General features: G+C 39.2%; 1 protein-coding gene across 1 annotated transcript in view; it reads right to left on the bottom strand.

Annotated features, from left to right (window-relative positions):
- Positions 1-18,863, bottom strand: part of TM9SF2 (transmembrane 9 superfamily member 2) — a 70,431-nt gene that overhangs the window by 37,072 nt on the left and 14,496 nt on the right. The window contains exons 4-5 of the mRNA XM_014531212.1: positions 16,520-16,613; positions 7,706-7,833 (exon numbers count right to left, since the gene is read on the bottom strand). Coding sequence (XP_014386698.1) covers positions 7,706-7,833; positions 16,520-16,613 — 222 coding nt within the window. The remainder of the gene's footprint in view (positions 1-7,705; positions 7,834-16,519; positions 16,614-18,863) is intronic.

The following is an 18,863-nucleotide window of genomic DNA, read 5'->3' as shown; positions in this document are numbered from 1 at the left end:
TCGTGCACCTATGGATGAGGACAGTGGGTGGGGAGTGAGGGCGGAGGGTGGGGTGGGAACTGGGAGGAGGGGAGTTATGGGGGGGGAAAAAAAGAGGAACAAATGTAACCTGAACAATAAAGATTTAATTAAAAAAAAAAAAAAAAAAGGAAAAGAATATAATTGCAAGATATAGGAAAATATTTAACTTAAGGGCCAGGTGGAAAAGTGAAAAATATAGTATTTCTAAAACTGTGTAAATCCAACTTATGTCTAAAAGAAATGCTGCGATAAAGCTACAGAAAGAGATCTTTCAAGTTCTATAGTGAAAAAGAACTTTTTAAACAAAAAAGGATAAAAATAAAGAATAAAGTTCTGTAGCATTGTGTAACTAACTACATTAAAGTCCGAGTATGTGGTCCCCTATGCCCAGAGCACACTGCAGGATACAAATAAAAAAAATTACTGAAAATATACTAGCTGTATTACAGTCATAAGACAACACTCCAGGGCATGTTTTATTTGTTAATTAATGTATGCCTTAGGAAGTAAAATTATGATTTTATATGTCCCCCAAGGTGAACATTAATGATCTAATAAAACATGTCTGGTCACATTTAAATGCTATTTAATAGTACCCAATGTACCAAGTTTTAGAATCACCTATACTATTAAGTTGCTTATTATTATAACCAGCAGGCTAGTGGTTTCCATGAAAAAAACGAAACAAAAAAAAACAACACACTATAAAATATTAGAAGCATGAAAGCAATGCTTATAACATAAATAATTCAGATTTTTCTGAAGGCCTAAATAATCAGTTAATTGCCTTAATTTTTTAGAGGATGAAGTTCAATCAATGATCAGTGGAATAGAATAGAGTGTCCAGAAATTAGCCCGAACCAATATGCTCAATTAATATTTGACAAAGGAGGCAAGAACATACAATGGAGCCAAGATAGTCTCTTCAATAAATGGTGTTGGGAAAATTGGACAGATATATGCAAGAAAATGAAACTAGACCACCAACTTACACCATACACAAAAATAAACTCAAAATGGATAAAGGACTTAAATGTACGACAGGAAACCATAAAAATTCTAGAAGAATCCAAAGGCAACAAAATCTCAGACATATGCCAAAGCAATTTCTTCACTGATACAGCTCCTAGGGCAGTTGAAACTAAAGAGAAAATGAACAAATGGGACTACATCAAAATAAAAAGCTTCTGCACAGCAAAAGAAACCATCAACAAAACAACAAGAAAACCCACTGCATGGGAAAACATATTTGCCAACGTCATATCTGATAAGGGCCTAATCTCCAAAATTTATAGGGAACTCATACAACTTAACAAAAAGAAGATAAACAATCCAATCAAAAAATGGGCAAAGGATCTAAATAGACACCTTTCAAAAGAGGACATTCAGAAAGCCAAGAGACATATGAAAACATGCTCAAAGTCACTAATCATCCGAGAGATGCAAATCAAAACAACAATGAGGTACCATCTCACACCTGTCAGAATGGCTATCATCAACAAATCAACAAACGACAAGTGCTGGAGAGGATGTGGAGAAAAAGGAACACTTGTGCACTGCTGGTGGGAATGCAGACTGGTGCAGCCACTATGGAAGACAGTATGGAGTTTCCTCAAAAAACTGGAAATGGAACTCCCATTTGACCCTGTGATCCCACTTCTAGGAATATATCCCAAGAAACCAGAAACACCAATCAGAAAGGATATATGCACCCATATGTTCATAGCAGCACAATTCACCATAGCTAAGATCTGGAAACAGCCTAAGTGCCCATCAGTAGATGAATGGATTAGAAAACTGTGGTACATCTACACGATGGAATACTATGCTGCTGTAAAAAAGAAGGAACTCTTACAATTTGCAACGGCATGGATGGAGCTGGAGAGCATTATGCTAAGTGAAATAAGCCAGTCAATGAAGGAAAAATACCACATGATCTCACTCATTCATGGATAATAAAGACCATTACAAACTTTTGAACAATAATAGATACAGAGGCAGAGCTGCCTCAAACTGATTGTCAAACTGCAGTGGGAAGGCCAGAGAGGGTTGGGGGGCAGAAGGGAGGGGAGTAAGAGATCAACCGAAGGACCTGTATGCATGCATATAAGCATAACTAATGGACATAAGACACTGGGGGGTAAGGGAGGGCAGGGGATTGTCAAGGGCGGGGGGGAAAAAAGGACACATATGTAATACCCTTTGTAATACTTTTAGCAAAAAAAAAAAAATTAAAATTAAAAAAAAAAACAATAAAAAATACATTAAAAAAAAAAAGCAAACATCCTATATTAATCATTTATCTAATGACCTGACACAATAAACCTTTCCCTGGTAATAGGAAGCATTAAAAAAAAAACAACACACAACTAACCCTTGGAAATAAATGTAAAAAATTTAAAGAGTATCATTTTCAATTACTGCCTTCCTTGCTAAGTTAGGGAGTAGTAGTTATTTGAATTTATGAAACAAAAAAATATTAATATCATATTTTTAATCTCATAGTGAAAAAGAGAATAAGGAAAGGACTCAAGAGGAGAAAGGTTGAATAACTGGTACAATTATTTTACCATTAAGGACTCCTTACCATTATTTCCCTCTATCCTCCATGGATTCCATTTGAAATACTTCTATAAATCAAACTTCATTTATCAATAACTCATTTTTCTAAATAATTAAATTCTCAGAATTTCTGAGAATGAAATAACCCATGTTGCTAAAATACATTCAGAAAATTGCAACCAAAAGCAAAGAAAGTTGGCATCTAATTTATTCTATGTGGTTCTAACATGAGTAAATTTACTTTACTCATTAGGTTTTTAAAGTGTAAAAATAGCACATGATTCTCCTTTGCTAGCTTGGTGGATTCCAGGATTGAAATTCACTAGACTAAAAATCTTCAAAGACTCTTTTCTGTCAAAGAAGCTACAGTGCAGTGGTTCTATGATACTAAGAAGACTTAAGGACTCTGATAGCTAGTTAAAGAATTATACTTTTATAAATAAATGTCAAAAAGTGTTGGAAACTTAGGCAAGAAGTATAATTACAAATCAAGTAGAATATAGCTGAAAGGAGTTCAAGTGTCTTGTGCTAGTATCAAAACACTATCTCTGTCTCTCCTCCTCCCTTCCACTCTGTCTAAAAATCAATGGAAAAAATATCCTCAGGTGAGGATTAATAAAAACAAACAAGACAATATGGTTAAAATGTTGTGGGAGAAAAGAATGGTTCATTCGTGTCATGGAATGCTATACAACTATGACAAGAATGAGGTAGATACAGATCCACAGATGTGTTTTACATGGAAAAATGCCCATATTTTCTTAAATGAAATGAGCAAATTACAAAATAATGTGTACAATATTTTAGTTGTGTTATTTTTAAAATGTACACACCCTTTCATATACCTGCATATGTATAGAAAACCTGGAAGCATACATAAGAAATAATAGTGCTACCACTGCAGAACATAATTAAAGAAGCTGAGTGATAGAAGACTCTTACTTTTTATTTAATACTAGAGGCCCATCGCTTCTCGGCCTTTTGGCTAAGATCAAGTGTAGTATCTGTTCTTATCAGTTTAATACTAGAGGCCCGGTGCACGAAATTCGTGCACTGGAGAGTGGGGTTCCCTTAGCCCAGCATGCCCCTCAGTCTGGGAGCCCTCAGTGGATGTCCTACTGACGGCCACAGTCTGGCAGCAGAGGCTCGGAGCAGGAGGGGTGTGTGTGTGTGTGTGTGCGTGTGTGTGTGTGTCCGCTGGGGGTCTGCCCGCAGTATGCAAATTAGCTGCCATCTTTGTTGGCGGCTAACTTGCATATCACGCTGATTAGCCAATGGGAGGTGTAGCGAAGGTACGGTCAATTACCATCTTTGTCTATTATTAGATAGGACTAGAGGCCTGGTGCATGACATTCGTGTAATGGGGGGCAGGTCCCCTCAGCCCAGCCTGTGCCCTCTCACAGTCTGGGACCCCAAGGGTCCTTAGTGCTGCCACGGAGGTGAGAGAGGCTCCCACCACCGCCGCTGGGCTCTCCAGCATGAGCCCTGATTCTGGCTGAGCGGCACTCCCCCTGTGGGAGCGCACTGACCATCAGGGGGCAGCTCCTGCGTTGAGCATCTGTCCCCTGGTGGTGAGTGCGCATCATAGCGACCATTCGTTCCACTGTTCAGTTGATACACATATTAGCCTTTTATTACATAGAATTTTTCTGTACTGTTTATGTTTTTTCACAGACATGTATTTATAGCTTTATAATTTAGAAAATGATTATGCTCTTCCCAAAATGTCTCAGTGCAAAGGTTAACAAGATGTGCTGCATTCACAATAAAATTCCATAATAGAACACTGTACTTTTTTAAGTCTTTCAGATTTTAAAGGCTCATGCTTTTTTATCTCTTTCAATTCTGTAATCTATGCTCAAAATCAAATTACACAGTACAAACTTTCTGAAGTAAGTCAAGGACAGAAATATACTCAACCTATAGTTCAAATAAATTCATCAAAGTGAATTAACATTTCCAAGTACGTAATGAACTGATTTAAGGACTAAAGCCCACTGCCTAAATTATTATTGTGATATGGATTAGATTTTTTTGTTAATGGATTCAGACTTAAAATCATAAACTTTTCAGATACAGCTACAAAATCATTATTCATCAGCACTTTTCGTGTTTTTTTTTTTCCAGGCAGAATAGTTTAACTTTGCAACTGATACAGCTATCACAAATTGTTTAATAAACTGTACTACAAATGTTTTCTAACTTTGTAAACTATTTTAAGTTATTTATTCTTCTTGTTATTAAGCATCCTGGCATCAAAATAGTACCTATGTTAACTGCATCATAAATTAGTTAAAAATATTTCTAAATACACTACTGAGAAAGTTACTGAAGAGCTGCTTCTATTACCTTTAGGAGCAAGACTCTATCTAGACAGTATTTTAAGAACAGAGGATAGAAGAGATAGCTAAAAATCACCTTAAGAGTCATTCTTTCATTTGATCAATAAATGAGCAGCTTTGGAGAAAACAGAGGTGAATGGGGCTAACACATAAACGTTAAGAACTGAGCCTTAAATAGAATTTTGAATGTTGTAAAGAACAATTTGAAGCAAAGAGAAAACACTAGGGAAATTTCAATTACTTATGAACGAATAAACAAATGTACTCCAAGTTGCATTAATTCAGCAATTAAGTAAGAGTCTCACCTTAGCTTAGAGGAAAAAAGCTCTTGGCTTACCAGAGACCAAAGAAATGAGGAGACAGAGGAGACTTTCAAGTTCCTGTTTACACTAAGGTTCAGATGAGAATGAATCTGACACAAGTACAATGTGCAAATTTCCTTCCTTCTAACAGAAGGAATCCCCCTAATCACAGACTAGTACATGAATAGACATGTGACCCAAGGTTGCCCCTCCCTATGACTTTTCTGTTCTACGTATATGAAAGGGAAGATGGAAAAGAACTGGAAGGGCAAGACGGAATGAGTGGCTCCAACGATATTATTTGAGCCACAGGATCTGGTCATGTCCAAACTGAGGTCAATGGATCCTAACCTCCCTGGGTGTAGACCAGTGATGGCGAACCTATGACACGCGTGTCAGAGGTGACACACGAACTCATTTTTTTGGTTGATTTTTCTTTGTTAAATGGCATTTAAATATATAAAATAAATATCAAAAATATAAGTCTTTGTTTTACTGTGGTTGCAAATATCAAAAAATTTCTATATGTGACATGGCACCAGAGTTAAGTTAGGGTTTTTCAAAATGCTGACACGCCGAGCTCAAAAGGTTCACCATCACTGGTGTAGACAAATGGGTCAATCTGAGATACTGATAGGACAAACATTCAAGAGGAAGTGCATGAAGATAGTCATCATGTTCACCACCTCCACCACATTATACTTTAAAAAAATACATTTTTATTGATTTCAGAGAGGAAAGGAGAGGGAGAGAGAGATAGAAATATCAGTGATGAGAGAGAATCATTGATCAGCTGCCTCCAGCAGGACCCACACTGGGGATTGAGCCCACAACCTAGGCATGTGCCCTGACCAGGAATCGAACTGCAACCTACTGGTTCATAGGTCCACGCTCAACCACTGAGCCACGCTGCCTGGGCTATCCTTTTTAGAAGAGGCAAAACATGTAAACCATGAACGCACATACAATAATATAGACATCTGTTGGCAAACTAGAACAGGGGTGGGGAATGTCCGACTCTCTGGCCATATAAGGCCTGCAAAATCATTTGGTCTGGCCCTGCCAAGGCATTAGGGATGAGTTAATTAAATGCTTGACCAAACATAAGCAGGCTAATTTTTAAGTTGATAATTTTGTATGGGCCAAGAATGATGTTATAAATATTCAAACGGCCCTTGGCAGAAAAATGGTCCCCCAATCCTGATCTAGAAGAATAACAATAGTTATACTTAAAATTGGATTTTGATAGTTTGGTAAGTAAATACTACTTTAGAAGAAAAGCTTTTTAAATGCTTTTTTATTACAATACAAACTGGTAAAAACCTTGTTAATGTTTATAAAATAAAAAACAGGTTACATAAAATAGAAGTATTTTATTTGAAGTAGATGTTATTTATCAAATATCAAACAGAAGTTAAATTTTGTTTTTCAATGGTCTTTTTCATGCTGTACAAGCATAAAATAACAGTATTTTCCTAGAAGACTGACCAGGGTACTTTCCCCAAAGCATAAAGATGTTCCTATTAACTATCTATAATAATAAAAGCATAATTTGCTAATTGGACTGGACAACTGAATGACCTTCCAACGTCATTCCGGACGAAGCCGCAGCAGTGGGGGCCGAGGCAGGGGCGGTTAGGGGCGATCAGGCAGGCAGGTGAGTGGTCAGGGGCAATCAGGCAGGCAGGCGAGTGGTTAGGGGCCATCAGGCAGGCAGGCGAGTGGTTAGGGGCAATCAGGAGAGTGGTTAGGGGCGATCAGACAGGCAGACAGGCAGAGGCGGTTAGGGGAGATCAGGCAGGCAGGTGAGCAGTTAGGGGCGATCAGGCAGGCAGGCAGGAACTTAGGAGCCAATGCTCCCGGATTGCGAGAGGGATGTCCGACTGCAGGTTTAGACCCGATGCGGGATCGAGCCTAACCCAGGAGTCAGACATCCCCCACGGGTCCCAGATTGCGAGAGGGTGTAGGCCGGGCTGAGGGTCCCCTCCACCCCATGCACGATTTTTATGCACCAGGCCTCTAGTCTATAATAATAAAAGCGTAATGTACTAATTAGACCAGATGTCCTTCTAGACAACCTTCTAGATGACCTTCCAGATGAAGCCGGGGCTGCAAGGGAAGCCTGGGTCCCGGGTGCCAGAGGGAAGCTGGTGCCTGCAGCCAGGGGAAAGAAGGCCTACTCTTGCATAAATTTCATGCATCAGGCCTCTAGTACATGAATAAAAGAAGTGCTCTATGTACCAAAACAAGTACTAGATATAAAAGTGATCTAAGCACAAAAGGTAATACACTAAGCTGTCAACCTCAGCAATCCTCTTGCAAGAAAAAGTCACTACTTCATGTTAATACTAATAATAAAAAAAGGAAATCAATTAATTTGCTATATTTTATAGAGTCAACAAAGTAATTTACACATTCAGTGAAACAAATTCATCTTGAAAAGGAAAAAGTCAAAAGTCCAAAATCTCCATGTCTTACCAGTGATGTTGATAATTCAGTAGCATGCTTTTTTTCAAGAATTCTAACTTTTGTTTGTCTTCAGCTTTCTCTGTATGGTATGTTTTTGTACAAACAAGCTTACAGGTCTCCTTCTTATTAAATGTAAACTGTATTAAAATAAAATGGAAAGCAAATTAAGTAAAAATAGCCAGATCCTTCACACCTATATCATAAAGTACTAGTCTCATTACTTAAGTGCATTAATATATTGATAACAAACATTTTAAAATTTGTCATAGCTCAATCAGATTTAAAGTCACTCTTACTGTTTTTCCAAAACTTATCATCTAACCAATTTCACTCCAATAAATTCAATTAACATTTTTTAAAAATTAGAAAAAATAAGCCCGGCCGGCATGGCTCAATGGTTGAATGTCGACCTATGAGCCAGGAGGTCATGGTTCGATTCCCATGCCTAGTTGTAGGCTCGATCTCCAGTGTGGCAAGTGCAAGAGGCAACCAATCAATGATTCTCTCATCACTGATGTTTCTCTCCCTCACCCCCTCTCTTTTCCTCTTTATTTTGATAAGTAACAGTTTTTATTTTTAGTTTTGATCACTTCAATCAATCCACCTTCTAAATATAAACAAGTCCTAGAAGGCAAAAAACAAACAAACAAAATGAAATAAACAAACAAACAAACTACATGTAGAAGAAAATGAACATCAGTCTCTCCAGAGTAATGTCTCCTGACAATGTTTTGGAAATTACGGATTTGAAGGCTTTCTAGTAACAAGCAGACAAGTGTTTATGTCCCTATATTCATTTAATGGATGTTTGTTACCCCCCTTGTAGCTGGGTAATGGAGATTCAGCAGTGAATAACATGGACTGTGATGTTACAAGTTACATTTGGATGTCTAAAATCAGGGTAAACATGATTTTTTTTACTCACATTTGAAATTGTCAACTTTCAGGATCTTATTTAATAATAAAACTGAAACAAATAGTAAGGTTGAAAAAATCAATAATTTTTAAACCAAAGTTTAAAAACCAAAGATTCCTCCAATTTGGGGGTCTAGAATTTATTTCATGTGTGTAAAAATAATGACACTCACAACACATTATAAAATATAGGTTTATTTTATCAAGACATTATTTATGTCTTAATTTTTTTTAAAAATATACTTCCTGGTATTCTAAGGCTGTAATTTACTAAATTACATATATATAGCCCCTAATTGTATACCTTTTAATAAATTTGACTTCAAAAAACACCTGCACATGTTTCACTTCTAAGTAGTCCATCCTTTTGTACATCATTTATTAAAATGCCTAAACCAGTTTCTGTGCATCTGCTGACAAATGAATGTTCCAAATGTGGCCCGCTGCTGCCACCTGTCAGCCAAGAGTTTCGCTCTGGAGGCATTGCCATTTCTCTAAGTACAGCAATATTTATGCAATTATTTAATATTTTTAACATTATATAAACCTTTAGTTTCTTTTTAAAGGGTGGAGGTTTAAAAACAACTAAAGGATTAGAGAAATAGGTATCATACTTAAATTAAGCAGAAATAGACGTTACATGAAAAGTGGCAAAACTTACACCTCAATCCAATGCTCACTGGATTTAGGCAAGTCAATTGTGTGTTCAATTGTGAAAGAAAACAGCATACCTGAAAATGACATTTAATCGTAATAATAAACACTTATTACCTCATGTAATCCAACAATTCTAAAAGGAAGTCTCCTTACTAAATCCTCATCATCCTGATCCATCAACACGAAGTGCCCTGAAGCTCAGTCATTGGGATTCTTCTCTTCACTATCTATACCTACTCTCTTGGAAATTTTATCAAGTCCTGGTTTTAAATACCATCTATACACTGATGATTCTCAAATATATATACTAGCCTGAACCCCCTCCTCCAAAATCCAGACACATATATTCAACTGTCAACATCCCTACTTACCATGTCCAAAACTAACTCTTCCTCATTCCCCCCAAACCTGCTCTTTCCACAGACATTCCCATCCATACCCCACATCACATCCCTCAGCAAATTCTGAGGGCCTAACCTTCAAAATATAGCCAGTTTCTGAGATTCTGATCATCATATAACCCTTCTCCCTGTACCTCCATAGTCTGAGCCATTATCAGGTCATATATATCTTAATGACTGCAAGAGTTCTAGGGGTCTCTTGGCTTCTTCTCTCCCCTCCCACGGTCCATTCTCAGCACAGCAACCCTAGCGATCTCGTTGAATCTAAGCTGACTCAAAACTCTCCAATGCTAACCAGCTCACTCAGATGTAGAGCCAAAGTCTTTACAGTGGCCTATCAGTCACTATATAATGTGGTCCTGTTACTTCTTTGCTGTCATATCCTATTCTCTATCTTGCTCACCTGCTCGAGTTGCACCAACTTTTTTCTGTACCTTGAATACACCAGGCAAGCACACATCTTGGGACCATTTCATTTGCTCCTCTCTTTACCTAAAACATCTTCCCGTCAGATATTCACATGGTTCACTCCCCTACTTGCCTCAGGTCTTTTGCTCAAATGTCACCTTCTTAGTGAGACTTTCCCTGTCCTGTTTAAAATTACAAATTCTCGAACTACTTTCTCTGATTTGTTTTCAATAGCTTATACATGAACAATTTATACACTATATGTTATTATATATTTTAGTAATCATTTTGTTTCCTCCTTTTCACCATCAAAATATAAGATCCACCAGGACAGAGATTTTCGTCTTGTTCATTGCAATATCTCACACCTACCACAGTACCTGGCACATGAAAGGCATTCAACAGGTGTGTTAACTAGTGAATAAGTGAATATGAATGGTGAGACTTGTGAGTTTATGATCCTATGAAGTGTGGCTCCAGCTTCACATAACACACACAGTGTTATATACTGCTGTTCTTCTGACCGCCACTAAAATCATAGGTAAAAAATGGCAAACAGATTTGGGGTTTTGTTTTGTTGCTGTTCGTTAACATTTCTTTTACTGTAGATTTAATATAAAGCTAAATTCTTTGAAAATAAAGGACAAAGAATCAATATTGAAATCAATACTGAAAAATATAGTTCAATACATTTATGGCTGGCTTGAAAAAAACTGATCTCTTGTCTGGCAGGTGTGGCTCAGTGGCTGAGCATTAACCCATGAAACAAGAGGTTCCCGGTTTGATTCCTGGTCAGGGCACATGCCTGGGTTGAGGTCTCAATCCCCAGCAGGGGTCATACAGGAGATAGCCGATCAATGATTCAATCTCATCATTGATGTTTCTATCTCTCTCTCCCTTCCTCTCTGAAATCAATAAAAATATATATTTTTTTAAAAACTACACTTAAAAAAAAATCTGATCTCTTAGCACCAGGCCTAAAAGAAGGGTCTTTTGCATGAGCAAGGCATGGTCTTAACACATAAATAAATATACCCTGAGGGGAATCCTACTAAGGAAGTAATGGGGGGAGGGGGGGGAAGAAGGGAGAGTCTGCCCCAAAAAGGGATAAAACTTCTCCATGGGTTTGAATATTTTGCTGCTCTTTCCTGTTTACTGCTGTTAAAGGCTCTTTACTACTAGAGACTCTTGCTGTCACCTAAGTTCAGTGAAGGTGTTACTAATGTTCTTTCCCCTTCCCATCATTTCTGAAGGCCAAGAGATAAACAGAAAGCTAGGTCTGAGAGACCATAGGAGTACATAGGAGTATTTTAAGTTCACTGCACAATTTTGTTTTGTTAATCCACACCCAAGGATGTTTTTTCATTGATTTTTAGAGAGAGCGGGAGGGGGAGAGACACAGTGAGAAGCACTGATGTGCGGCTGCCTCTCGCATATACCTCGACCAGGGCCAGGGATAAAACCTGCAACAGAGGCACATGCCCTTGACCAGAATTGAACCTGAGACACTTCAGTCCTCGGGCTGACACTCTATCTACTGAGCCAAACCTGCCAGGGCTCATTGCACAATTTTTTTTTTTTAAATATATTTTATTGATTTTTTTACAGAGAGGAAGGGAGAGAGATAGAGAGCTAGAAACATCGATGTGAGAGAAACATCGATCAGCTGCCTCCTGCACATCTCCCACTGGGGATGTGCCCACAACCCAGGTACATGCCCTTGACCGGAATCGAACCCGGGACCCTTGAGTCCGCAGGCCGACGCTCTATCCACTGAGCCAAACCGGTTTCGGCTCATTGCACAATTTAATAAATATGCCTGAAAATTACCTATGCTACAAAACGGAATGTAATAACTTCTAAAGTAATCTTTTAAAATATCACCTTGGGGAGATATTACACAATTAAGATGCTTGCCTTACTCAATACAACTCATGTCCACACACTTTGAGCTCCTCCTTTCCCAATGACTTCATTCCATTAGATCTTCAAATCTATTGTGTTTTAAAAATTTTTTAAATTACTGGCATCTTTAGGGTAGAAAAATCTCCAATTAGATTATTTTAAGAGGACAGACTAATGGTTGAAAACTACAAAAAACTTGTGAATTAAGCGTGCACAATTATGTGTCTTTTCTCCCAGAGCTTCAGGTATAGGTATAGAGCTTAAAGGGAGTGAGAGGGCTAGTGGGACTAATCAAGGCTTGGGGATTTGCTGGACAGAGAGATGCTCAGGTAATGAAGTGCCAAGGGAGATATGAGGGTGCTTAGTGAGAAAGTAGGGAAGGCAGCTAACCATTGGGTATAAGCCATAGAAGAGAAGAATATGAAGCCAAGAGATGGAGCTGTCAGGCTGGAGAATAAAACTTGGGGTCGAGCCATTAAAATGAGTGCTCAGCCTGATTGGGTGTGGCTCAGTGGTTGAGTGTCGATCCATGAACCAATCGGTCATTAGTTTGATTCCTGATCAGGTCACCTGCCTGGGTTGCAGGCTCGGTCCCAGGCAGGGGGCATGTAGGAGGCAGCTGGTCAATGTTTCTCTCTCATTGATGTTTCTATCTCCCTCTCCCTTCTTCTCTCTCTAAAAATCAATGAGAACATATATATATTTTTAAATCTATCTACCTAAAAGGCTAATATGCTAAGTGTCGAACCATCCGACCAGCTGCTAATGAAACGGAATTTTTGGACTGGAACACATGGTGTTCCCCTGGGCAGACTGGTTCCTGGGCTCTTTGTCCGATGGAGTCAAAGAATGAATCCACGGACTGAAGGTGGTATAGCAAATGTGAAAATTTATTGAAGAACAAATACAGACTCCCACGTGGAGAAAGGGAAAGAATCTCACAGCACAGACTCACACGTGGGGAGGGGGAAAGAGTCCCCGAGTTCCTTTTTCCTACAGCTTATAAAAGCTGTCTATCTTTGTGCCTTGATATCCCCTCTGATTGGTCACTATTCCCTTAGACTGGTTCCTATAGAACTCCTGAGCTCAAAGGTGTACTTCACATGGGATGTGTGAGGTTTTCCTTCCTTCCTTCCTTATTGTTTTCTTATTCCTTTCGGGCTTTCTCCTCCTTTTGGATGAGGGGCTTCCTTCCCTTTATTTTGTAAATATAGACCTGCTATTCCCAGCTCCCTCATTCTATGGAAATGTACCTGTTGCAGCTTTTCAGCTTTCCTATTCTATGGAAATATACCTTCTGCTGCTCTGCAGCCCTGTGCTTTTTCCATGGTCCCCTTAATTTCTAAAATTTCCTAAACCTGTCTTTTTCACCCCCCAAAATTCCTATTTCACTGTGACACGTACTGACCACCAGGGGGCAGACGCTCAATGCAGGAGCTGCCATGACACGCACTGGCCATTTACAGTGAAACAGCACCGCGGACCTGGTGTCCACAAAGAAGCACTCGGCTTCCCCCAAGTGGGACACAGGCCCCGCCACCATCCCGGAGCAACAGCCCACCAAATCGCAGCCAAAACTGCCAAGACCCCCATGGTGCAAAATGCGTCCCACAGCCCAGCCCAGCCCAGCCCAGCCCAGAAACGGTGGCTGTGGGCATCTGGCTGTGGGCATCCGGTAATGATGTCACGTAGCAACGCCCAACTTGCTCTCCCTGCGACTGGCCTCCTTGCAGTTTCTTCAGCCCAGGAACACAGCTTGCTTTATAGCCAGGTGCAAACATTTCACACTGTAACCAAATGTTTGTGAAGCGTTTTCCTGTGCCTCATCTCATTTGATCTTCACAGAAATCCTGGAGTAGGTAGATACGAGACTCGCTAGAATCCTATTTTCTTTTCATTAGCCGGAAAACAGAGATTTAGAAAGTTTAGAAACTTGCCCCGACTGAAAAGAAGAAATGGTGGAACTTAAAAATGACTTCAGGTTTTCTCACTGCGCAGAATATAGTCAAACACTGCTACAGTTAAATATTTTATCCTTTGTTCTCCCTGTGTGATCTATAATAATAATCTGCTTCATGTTGATATTTACTGCTGTGTTGCTGACGATTACCTTAAATAGAAGTTGGGGTGTTTCATTGGGCTGAAAAAAGCTTAGCTAAATCAGAAAGCGGTCTAATTAAGCAAGTTTGTTCTATATCTATAAAAGGATAAGTTGACTCACTCATGCGCAATACATGGTGCCAATTGTACATGTGTGTTTCAATTTGTCATTGTCGATCATGAATTTGGTTGACACTTCTATTATAGAGAAAGGGCGAATAGCGATATTAAAATATTTCTTCTAATTTTTCAATGTACATAAGTACGTGCACTGGGTCACTAGTTAAATAAAAAATAAAAGGAGTGCTCTATGTGAACAGATGACCAAGATAGAGAGTTAAAGGAAAAATGCACTGTGAAGAATATGTTAAAACACATCTAACTTTATTTATATATGCTTGTAAGTGTGTGGAAAATGTCAGGAAAGATTAACCAAGAAACTGATGTGAAACTAGAAGGAAGAGACTTAGTCTTCATTTTATATTCTTCTGTACTATTGCTCTTATATTGTGATACATTATTATTACAAACTAGAGGCCTGGTGCACGAAATTCGTGCACTGGGTGTTTTTTTTGCTCAGCCCAGCTGCCCCCTCTCACAGACTGGGAGTCCTCAGGGGATGTCCCCATAGGGAGCGGGCCTTAGCCACAGCCTGGCCTCCCTCTGTGGGAGGTGACCGGGCTGATGAGGGGAAGGCGCCAGACCCATCACCCCACTGCTGCTGCAACTGCTGCAGCCGCCAAGGTGTTTTCATCAACACGGACTCCAGTCCCTTCACCACGAAAAAATGACAACTTTCTTTAGGCATTTTCAAGATGTGTCTTTCATAGGATATGACATTTCTTTCTTTCTTTTTTTTTTATCCTCACCTGAGGATATGTTTCCATTGATTTTTAGAGAGCTTGGAAGAGAGAGGGAAAGACAGAGAGAAACAACAATGTGAGGTACACTTTGATCGGTTGCCTCCTGCATGAGCCCTGACCTGGGCCCTGGCCAGGGAGGAGCCTGCAACCTAGGTACATGCCCTTGATGCCCTTGACCAGAATCAAACCCAGACCCTGCGGTCTGCAGGCCGAGGCTCTATCCACTGAGCCAAACCGGCTAGCGCAGGAAATGACATTTCTTAGCCCCTCCAGCAGCAGACCTTCGTTTTTTCCTCCAGGAGTGAGGTGGAAAAACCCTAGATTACCTTCTTAGATTCTTATTGCCCAAGTTACCAAGAACACTGCGAGTGGTGGTATACAGGGAGCTTAGCCAATGAGCAGTCAGAAAAGGTGTTTCCTCTGCAGCTCATGCGCAGAGGCCCCCCTGCGTTGTGTCCGCTGGGCTGGGGGCATGCCCCAAGCTGTGCGGCGGCCGCCGGTAGCACGCCCCCAGCCCAGCAGCCCCACGTTGTGTCCGCAGCCCTCCCTCCCTCTGCGGCGGGACACAGGACGCGGTCGTCCCGCCCCGGCTGCTATGGGTGCCGCCATCTTTGTGTCAGAGTGACGGTTAATTTGCATATTACCCTTTTATTATATTAGACTAGCTTAATTTTTCTAAAAAAGAGAGACCATTATTTTTTGTGCAGCAAGAGAGCAGATGTAAAATGAACACAGGACTGAGCAATATAGAAGGATAATAGACTTAAAAGATACTAGATTTAAAGGGTAAAATAATTTTGAGTGATGATGAGTACATATCTTGAAGAGAATATCTTATTGTGCATAGATTGTTTTAACTGATGTCCTAAAAATATATCAAAGATGTTCCAAATATATTTTCAATGGTCAAAACAGAAAGGCTAGCTTCCCAAAAACCCAATGAAGGAGTCAAAGCCCTGCTATATTTGCTAATAGAGAAAGTCTATGGACACTGCGCCCAAAGAGGGGAAGGAGATATGGAACAGCTGAGGGCTACTTTTCATGACTGAAGGCTGGGTTCCAGGTCCCTCTGTAAGGTGAGGCAGGGGTCTGAGCACTGTGCTTCAGGCTGCCACTTTATCATTATAATACTGGTTGTATGAGTGTTTGTTAAGACGAACTTATCCATGACATATCGTGAGAAGGGGAGGGATCCTACTAAACTGTAACTTTAAGAAACTACGTATTTCTGCCCGGCTGGCAGAGGTTGTTGTTGAGTGTCAACCTATGAACCAGGAGGTCATGGTTCCATTTCCTGTCAGGGCACATGCCCGGGTTGCAGGCTCAACCTCTAGTGGGGGGCATGCAGGAGATAGCCGATCAATAACTATCTCTCATCACTGATGTTTCTAGCTCTCTCTCCCTCTCCCTTCCTCTCTGAAATCGATAAAAAATATTTTTTTAAAAAACACAAGAAACTATTTCTGTATGCAAAAGAGAAATTAATTCCTCTTTAGCTATGAGAGCCAAGTTATCTCAACATTTTCTGTAAGGAAAAAATTTCAATTAAATAACATATAACACTAAATACAAACCTTATATGGTGAAGGTTCAATTCTTTCTCCAAATAACACCTGACCAAGATTTTCAGATGGGCGTTTTCCTTCAGATGCTTGACAAAAATCAAACCTGGGGGAAAGAATATTTAAGTTTTTAAACACAAAAGGAAACAGTGAAATAAAGATTAGGTGCTGATCATTATAGCACTTCTAATAGATGAGTAAGAAATATATTCATACTCCAAGTTCCATGTACCACATCACCCCAAAACAAAACAAAAAAAGACCTAACACCTAAAAATTATACCTTAGAATGCTTTGATTTTTAAATATTTACACTGAGTTGTAAATTATAAAATTTTTGTAACTGACACATTGTATTTTTTTCATTCCAATGATAAAGTGATTTATATCCTTATTCTTCAAGTGAATTTTACATAATTTATCTCCTTTTGTTTTAACTTTCTAATCCAAATCTTTACTTAATAATGACATTTCGGGAAGATGAGTCAATTTTCCTTGGGTTTCTGCCTCATCCTGATATATTGGCCAACATATTCCAAATCTGAGAAGCATGGCTGGAGAGACCCTCTGGGAATGGAGTCAGCTGTAAGCTTCTCAATGTGTTGTAATTCCTTTGTATTACTAACCAGATTTTAATAAAGTTTTGTTTAAACATTACAGCCTACTTTCAACTTTGCTATTAAAAAACTAAGGGACAGCCCTGACCAGTTTGGCTCAGTGGATAGAGTGTCGGCCCGCAGACTGAAGGGTTCCAGGTTCGATTCCAGTCAAGGGCATGTACCTCAATTGCAGGCTCCATCCCAGGCCCCCGTCGGGCTGTGTGTAGGAGGCAACCAATTGATGTGTCTCTCTTACATTGATGTTACTCTCTGTCTCTCCACTTTCCTTCCACTCTCTCTAAAAAATCAATGGAAAAATATCCTCAGGTGAGGATTAACAAAAAACCAAACAACAAAAAAAACTAAGAGACAATTCTGTGTTCACACTGGAATGATATGGAAGTACTTAAGACCAGCACAGTGATGGCTACAAATCAGTTAGATCCCTAAGAGGAAGATGAATCTCAGGTGATAAAAAAACTGGGACTGGGAAAGCCCAAAATGAAGACTCCATCTACTAGATTAAGAGATCCATTGAGTTTTCCCAAGAATATTCACAAAGACTTAAGGAGAGATGTTTGTTTATATAATAAAACAAACAAAAACTAGAAAAAGCATTCAAGTTTCCATGGTTTAATATAAATTATGGTTCATCTATAGATGAATTTTGTACTCTCTTCTCATACATATTTAAGAACATGAATTCTTATAGGATACTCTTACTTTTTTGTGTGTGTATTTTTTCCTAGAGTAAACACATTTTTTTTTTTCAAAAACTCTTAGATACCAGAGAAATTTAGAAACCAACTGAAATTTAAGAACTATGTTCTACACCAAATGGGGTATAAAGTGGTCAAATGCATAAAGGGTATTATGCAGCATTTTAATAATATTAAGAAATGGTAATAGCCAAATGTTCAGAAACAGAAAATTAGTGAAACAAATCATACATGGACACAAATCTCCACAAAGGAATAACAAACACCTACTAAAAATACTGAGGTAGTCCTAACCAGTTTGGTTCAGTGGATAGAGCATCGGCCTGCGGACTGAAGGGTCCCAGGTTCGATTCCGGTCAAGGGGGTATGCAGTAGGGGGTATGCAGGAGGCAGCTGATCGATGTTGCTCTGTCATCAATGTTTCTAATTCTCTATCCCTCTCCCTTCCTCTCTGTAAAAAAATCAATAAAATATATCTTAAAAAAAAATACTGAGGTAGTTGCGTATTAACATGAAAAGATGCCCAAAAAGATTCAGTGAGAAAACCAAGGTGCAAATCAAGTATAATAGTATGAACCTATTTTGTTTAAAATGTATAAATATGGTTATATAAGTTAGAATATGCAGAGAAAAAATGTGGAGGAGCAGACATTAAAGTAAGTATTTCTGGGGACCGATTATGTGGCATATAGGATTTTGTTTAAAAATGGGAGGGGGGGCATTATTAAAAAACTTAAGAGAACAAAATGGCTCTTTGTCCAGTCACAGATGAAAAAGGAAATCCCTTGTTTTAGTTTCTGCTTCTATTGTATTGCAGTGACATAAAAAACACATTTTACATTTTAATAATAAAGACTACGCATTTAAAAATGTTTTCAGGCCCTGTACATTTTTAAAAGCATGTAAATTTATATATATCTGTTTATTTAACAACTAGAGGCCCAGTGCACAAAAATCTGTGCACTCAGGGGGGAGGGGGGGGGGTCCCTCAGCCCGGCCTGTGCCCTCTCGCAGTCTGGGACCCCTCGGGAGATAACG

The sequence above is a fragment of the Myotis brandtii genome, unplaced genomic scaffold, assembly GCF_000412655.1.
Source record: "Myotis brandtii unplaced genomic scaffold, ASM41265v1 scaffold796, whole genome shotgun sequence".
NCBI classification, from domain to species: Eukaryota; Metazoa; Chordata; class Mammalia; order Chiroptera; family Vespertilionidae; genus Myotis; species Myotis brandtii.
Note: the sequence above shows the minus strand (reverse complement) of the source record. Positions and strands in the feature narration are given on the sequence as shown.